This window comes from Mandrillus leucophaeus, unplaced genomic scaffold (genome assembly GCF_000951045.1).
Source record: "Mandrillus leucophaeus isolate KB7577 unplaced genomic scaffold, Mleu.le_1.0 Scaffold28, whole genome shotgun sequence".
In the NCBI taxonomy this organism is placed as follows: Eukaryota; Metazoa; Chordata; class Mammalia; order Primates; family Cercopithecidae; genus Mandrillus; species Mandrillus leucophaeus.
This window is the reverse complement of record NW_012102920.1, coordinates 2,460,409-2,465,943: the sequence shown is the minus strand read 5'-3', so window position 1 is coordinate 2,465,943 and position 5,535 is coordinate 2,460,409. Positions and strand designations below refer to the sequence as shown.

Sequence of the window (5,535 nt, the reverse complement as noted above, 5' to 3'; positions counted from 1 at the left end):
CCCCCACCTCTTGGCCCCGCCCCTACATCTTGGCCCCGCCCCAACCTCCCGGCCCCAGGTGTGATCTTCCAGACCCGGAAGGACGGCTCGCTCCCGCCGCACGTGCACTATAAGATCCGCCAGAACTCCAGCTTCACCGAGAAAACCAACGAGATCCGCCGCGCCTACTGGCGGCCTGGGCCCAATACTGGCGGCCGCTTCTACTTCCTCTACGGCTTCGTCTGGATCCAGGGTGAGGGGCGGGCCCGGAAGACCGGCCTCAGGATTCATGGGGGAGGACAGGTGGGACGACAGGAGGGCCTGCCCGGCACCTGATGGCGGCCCCTACCCACAGACATGATGGAACGCGCCATCATCGACACCTTTGTGGGGCACGACGTGGTGGAGCCGGGCAGCTACGTGCAGATGTTCCCCTACCCCTGCTACACGCGCGATGAGTGAGTGCCGGGCGCCCGGGGCTGGGCTGGGGCAGGGGCTGAGTGGCGCCTGAGCGTGGCCTCCTCACAGCTTCCTGTTCGTCATCGAGCACATGATGCCGCTGTGCATGGTGATCTCCTGGGTCTACTCCGTGGCCATGACCATCCAGCACATCGTGGCGGAGAAGGAGCACCGGCTCAAGGAGGTGCGGCGGGCCGGGACCCTCCCTGGAGGCGCGGGCTGGCAGGGAGGGGCGGCGTCCTCCCCGGGGCCTGCCCCAAGCCCCTGGCCCACCCGCAGGTGATGAAGACCATGGGCCTGAACAACGCGGTGCACTGGGTGGCCTGGTTCATCACCGGCTTTGTGCAGCTGTCCATCTCCGTGACAGCGCTCACCGCCATCCTGAAGTACGGCCAGGTGCTCATGCACAGCCACGTGGTCATCATCTGGCTCTTCCTGGCCGTCTACGCCGTGGCCACCATCATGTTCTGGTGAGCACGGGCCATGGTGGCAGGGACCTGGGGCAGGCACTGGCCCAGCAAGCTCACCCCACACCCTCTCGGAGCCCCCTGGACCCTGGCAGAGGCTTGCCCAGGAGACCGGGAGTGTGGGTGGCTGACGGCGCGCATGGCCCCTGCCCACCCAGTTTCCTGGTGTCCGTGCTGTACTCCAAGGCCAAGCTGGCCTCTGCCTGCGGTGGCATCATCTACTTCCTGAGCTACGTGCCCTATATGTATGTGGCAATCCGAGAGGAGGTGGCGCATGATAAGATCACGGCCTTCGAGAAGTGCATCGCGGTGAGAGTCGCGGGCAGGCGGGCGGCTGGGTTGCCTGGCCACCCCACGCGCTGACACCACTGCCTCCTCAGTCCCTCATGTCCACGACGGCCTTTGGCCTGGGCTCCAAGTACTTCGCGCTGTACGAGGTGGCTGGCGTGGGCATCCAGTGGCACACCTTCAGCCAGTCCCCAGTGGAGGGGGATGACTTCAACCTGCTCCTGGCCGTCACCATGCTGATGGTGGACGCCGTGGTCTACGGCATCCTCACATGGTACATCGAGGCTGTGCACCCAGGTACTGGCCAGCCCTTGGAGGGCAGGGGAGAGGCGGGGTCCCCAGCCAGGGTTGGGGGCCAGCGCTCTGGGTCCACTCCTGGATGCAGCATGGGTGGCTCCCTGGGTGGGCACATGGCCCACGTGGTGGATGGTCACCCCAGGCCCTAGGTCAGCCTCCCCTCCCCTCCCCGACCCCCAGGCATGTACGGGCTGCCCCGGCCCTGGTACTTCCCACTGCAGAAGTCCTACTGGCTGGGCAGTGGGCGGACAGAAGCCTGGGAGTGGAGCTGGCCGTGGGCACGCACCCCCCGCCTCAGTGTCATGGAGGAGGACCAGGCCTGTGCCATGGAGAGCCGGCGCTTTGGTGAGGCTGGCGCCAGAATGGTGGCATGGGTGGGCGCTGGGTTCGGAGTCCTGGGTGGCCTTGGTGCCGCCCCTACCCTGCTGATCCACAGCCCTGGTGCAGAGGAGACACGTGGCATGGAGGAGGAGCCCACTCACCTGCCTCTGGTAGTCTGCGTGGACAAACTCACCAAGGTCTACAAGGATGACAAGAAGCTGGCCCTGAACAAGCTGAGCCTGAACCTCTACGAGAACCAAGTGGTCTCCTTCCTGGGCCACAACGGGGCGGGCAAGACCACCACCATGTGAGTGTTCAGAGGGGCGAGGCCGTGGGCATCTGCTGACCAGAGCAGGAGTCCTAGTCGGGGCAGAGTGGGGCCCCTGCAGAGGGCGTGGGGTCATGACCCCACCCACCTACCCAGGTCCATCCTGACCGGCCTGTTCCCTCCGACGTCGGGTTCCGCCACCATCTATGGGCACGACATCCGCACGGAGATGGATGAGATCCGCAAGAACCTGGGCATGTGCCCGCAGCACAACGTGCTGTTTGACCGGCTCACGGTGGAGGAGCACCTCTGGTTCTACTCACGGCTCAAAAGCATGGCCCAGGAGGAGATCCGCAGAGAGATGGACAAGTGGGTGGGCACAGGGTGGGGCGGAGCGGGTGGGGAGAGGCCCTGGGGCTGTGCATAGCCCCAGCCCCATGCCACACCTCCCTGTCCCAGGATGATCGAGGACCTGGAGCTCTCCAACAAGCGGCACTCGCTGGTGCAGACACTGTCGGGTGGCATGAAGCGCAAGCTGTCCGTGGCCATCGCCTTTGTGGGCGGCTCTCGTGCCATCATCCTGGACGAGCCCACGGCGGGCGTGGACCCTTACGCGCGCCGCGCCATCTGGGACCTCATCCTGAAGTACAAGCCGGGTGAGTGGGGTGCCGTGCAGGCAGGGGTGCCGTGCAGGCAGGGGTGCAGACGGTGCCTTCCCTGCCCCCTGACCCTGGGTCTGGCCTTGCCCTAGGCCGCACCATCCTTCTGTCCACCCACCACATGGACGAGGCTGACCTGCTTGGGGACCGCATTGCCATCATCTCCCACGGGAAGCTCAAGTGCTGCGGCTCCCCGCTCTTCCTCAAGGGCACCTATGGTGATGGGTACCGCCTCACGCTGGTCAAGCGGCCTGCCGAGTCGGGGGGCCCCCAAGGTCTGTGTTGAAGCTGCCTGAGCTGGCCTCGGGCCACCCCCTCCCCGGGACCCCACCTGAGAATCCACGATGGAGGGGCTGGGTCCTCAGCATCACCCACTGGGCCCAGGATATCTGCTGGGGCCTGGCCCACCCTCTCCAACACCCGTATCTTGGAGAGGCTGGGTCCTCACTGTCACCTGCTGGGCCCAGGATGCCTGCTGGGGCCTGGCCCACCCTCTCCAACGCCCATATTTTGGAGAGGCTGGGTCCTCACCGTCACCCACTGGGCCCGGGATACCTGCTGGGGCCTGGCCAGCCCTCTCCAACGCCCATATCTTGACTCAGTTGGGTTCCCATCGGGGGTCCCTCCCCCTAGCCCCTGAGTGAATTCCTCCCTGCTCCCACATCCCCCACAGAGCCAGGGCTGGCATCCAGCCCCCCAGGTCGCACCCCGCTGAGCAGCTGCTCCGAGCTCCAGGTGTCCCAGTTCATCCGCAAGCACGTGGCCTCCTGCTTGCTGGTCTCAGACACAAGCACGGAGCTCTCCTACGTCCTGCCCAGCGAGGCTGCCAAGAAGGGGGCTTTCGAGCGCCTCTTCCAGGTGTGAGGGCCAAAAGCAGGCCAGGGCATAAGGGTTGGGGGGCAGTTGCAGGCGGTGGAGGTGGACGCACCCCTGCCTGGGCGTCCCTGCCGCAGTCTCCCCCTCCACTGCCCCCACAGCACCTGGAGCGCAGCCTGGACGCGCTGCACCTCAGTAGCTTTGGACTGATGGACACCACCCTGGAGGAGGTGTTCCTCAAGGTGTCAGAGGAGGATCAGTCGCTGGAGAACAGTGAGGCCGGTGAGGGGCCCGGGCCACTTGCTCAGCCCACCCCACCCACAAAGTCCCAGCTCGGGCCTGTGCTGTCACTCCTGCCTGGTGTCTGGGGGCGCCACCATGATCCTGGGTGGCATCCCCAGGGTTAGCCTGGGGTCCTGGGTGGGTGGTCATGGTGGCCAGAGGTCCCGGACAGGTGTATGACCCTGGGAACTGGTTAAAGACCGGGCATGGGGGTCCCGGGCAGGCCTAGGGGCCAGTAACTCTGAGCATCCCCTCGGCCCTTCCGCTGCGGCAGATGTGAAGGAGTCCAGGAAGGACGTGCTCCCCGGGGCGGAGGGCACGGTGTCTGGGGAGGGTCACGCCGGCAACCTGGCCCGGTGCTCGGAGCTGGCCCAGTCACAGGCATCGCTGCAGTCAGCATCATCTGTGGGCTCTGCCCGTGGTGACGAGGGAGCTGGCTACACCGACGTCTATGGCGACTACCGCCCCCTGTTTGATAACCCACAGGACCCAGACAACGTCAGCCTGCAAGGTGGGGGTGGCCGGGTGAGGCCGGGGCAGCCGGGGAGGGGGAGTGGGGTTAGAGGGAAGCGGCATGGGGGCAGCCAGTGGGGAGAGGGTAGCGTGCAGCCACCTGCTCAGCCCCTACCTGTCTGCACAGAGGCTGAGGCGGAGGCCCTGTCGAGGGTTGGCCAGGGCAGCCGCAAGCTGGATGGCGGGTGGCTGAAGGTGCGCCAGTTCCACGGGCTGCTGGTCAAACGCTTCCACTGTGCCCGCCGCAATTCCAAGGCACTCTTCTCCCAGATCCTGCTGCCGGCCTTCTTCGTCTGCGTGGCCATGACCGTGGCTCTGTCCGTCCCCGAGATTGGTAGGCCACCAGCTGGGCGGGCGTGCCGGGCTTATGTCCCCCCTTTCCACCGGGAGCCCTGAGGATGCCTTCTCCCAAGCTTCCTGACTCTGGGCCTCACCCCGCACCTGAGGCTGGGCACACGCCGGGGTTCATCCGGGAGTCCTGCCTCTTCGGGGCCCAGATCCCAGGCGTGGATCCTTTGGGGTTGGTGGAAGGGGACCGAGGCCTGGGGGCTGCTGGCCAGTGGGCAGAACCTGCTCAGGCCTCCGTGCTGTCCCTGCCAGGTGACCTGCCTCCACTGGTCCTGTCACCTTCCCAGTACCACAACTACACCCAGCCCCGTGGCAACTTCATCCCCTACGCCAACGAGGAGCGCCGCGAGTACCGGTGAGGCCGCTGGCGGGGGCAGCCTTGGTGGGTGGAGTGGGCGAGGGAGCAGAGACGGGCAGCCCCACCTCACACTGTGGGTGCCCGCAGGCTGCGGCTGTCACCCGACGCCAGCCCCCAGCAGCTCGTGAGCACATTCCGGCTGCCGTCAGGGGTGGGCGCCACCTGCGTGCTCAAGTCTCCGGCCAACGGCTCTCTGGGGCCCACGTTGAACCTGAGCAGCGGGGAGTCGCGCCTGCTGGCGGCTCGGTTCTTCGATAGCATGTGCTTGGAGTCCTTCACGCAGGGGCTGCCGCTGTCCAACTTCGTGCCGCCCCCACCCTCGCCTGCCCCGTCTGATTCCCCAGCGTCCCTGGACGAGGACCCGCAGGCCTGGAACGTCTCGCTGCCACCCACTGCCGGGCCAGGTAGCGGTTCCGGGGGCCGGCTGGGGGGCAGGGGCAGCGAGGGGTCCTTCTCACCGCACCACGCTGTGCCCACAGA

At 66.6% G+C, this 5,535-nt stretch overlaps 1 protein-coding gene across 1 annotated transcript in view; it reads left to right on the top strand.

The window, feature by feature from the left end:
* ABCA2 (ATP-binding cassette, sub-family A (ABC1), member 2) overlaps nucleotides 1–5,535 on the top strand; it is a 33,826-nt gene that overhangs the window by 8,328 nt on the left and 19,963 nt on the right. Inside the window, exons 14-30 of the mRNA XM_011985171.1 lie at nucleotides 59–232; nucleotides 335–437; nucleotides 508–622; nucleotides 718–908; nucleotides 1,064–1,214; nucleotides 1,286–1,490; nucleotides 1,671–1,835; nucleotides 1,938–2,118; nucleotides 2,236–2,448; nucleotides 2,539–2,735; nucleotides 2,831–3,013; nucleotides 3,412–3,596; nucleotides 3,716–3,836; nucleotides 4,111–4,347; nucleotides 4,477–4,683; nucleotides 4,950–5,052; nucleotides 5,143–5,459. Coding sequence (XP_011840561.1) covers nucleotides 59–232; nucleotides 335–437; nucleotides 508–622; nucleotides 718–908; nucleotides 1,064–1,214; nucleotides 1,286–1,490; nucleotides 1,671–1,835; nucleotides 1,938–2,118; nucleotides 2,236–2,448; nucleotides 2,539–2,735; nucleotides 2,831–3,013; nucleotides 3,412–3,596; nucleotides 3,716–3,836; nucleotides 4,111–4,347; nucleotides 4,477–4,683; nucleotides 4,950–5,052; nucleotides 5,143–5,459 — 3,048 coding nt within the window. The remainder of the gene's footprint in view (nucleotides 1–58; nucleotides 233–334; nucleotides 438–507; nucleotides 623–717; nucleotides 909–1,063; nucleotides 1,215–1,285; nucleotides 1,491–1,670; nucleotides 1,836–1,937; nucleotides 2,119–2,235; nucleotides 2,449–2,538; nucleotides 2,736–2,830; nucleotides 3,014–3,411; nucleotides 3,597–3,715; nucleotides 3,837–4,110; nucleotides 4,348–4,476; nucleotides 4,684–4,949; nucleotides 5,053–5,142; nucleotides 5,460–5,535) is intronic.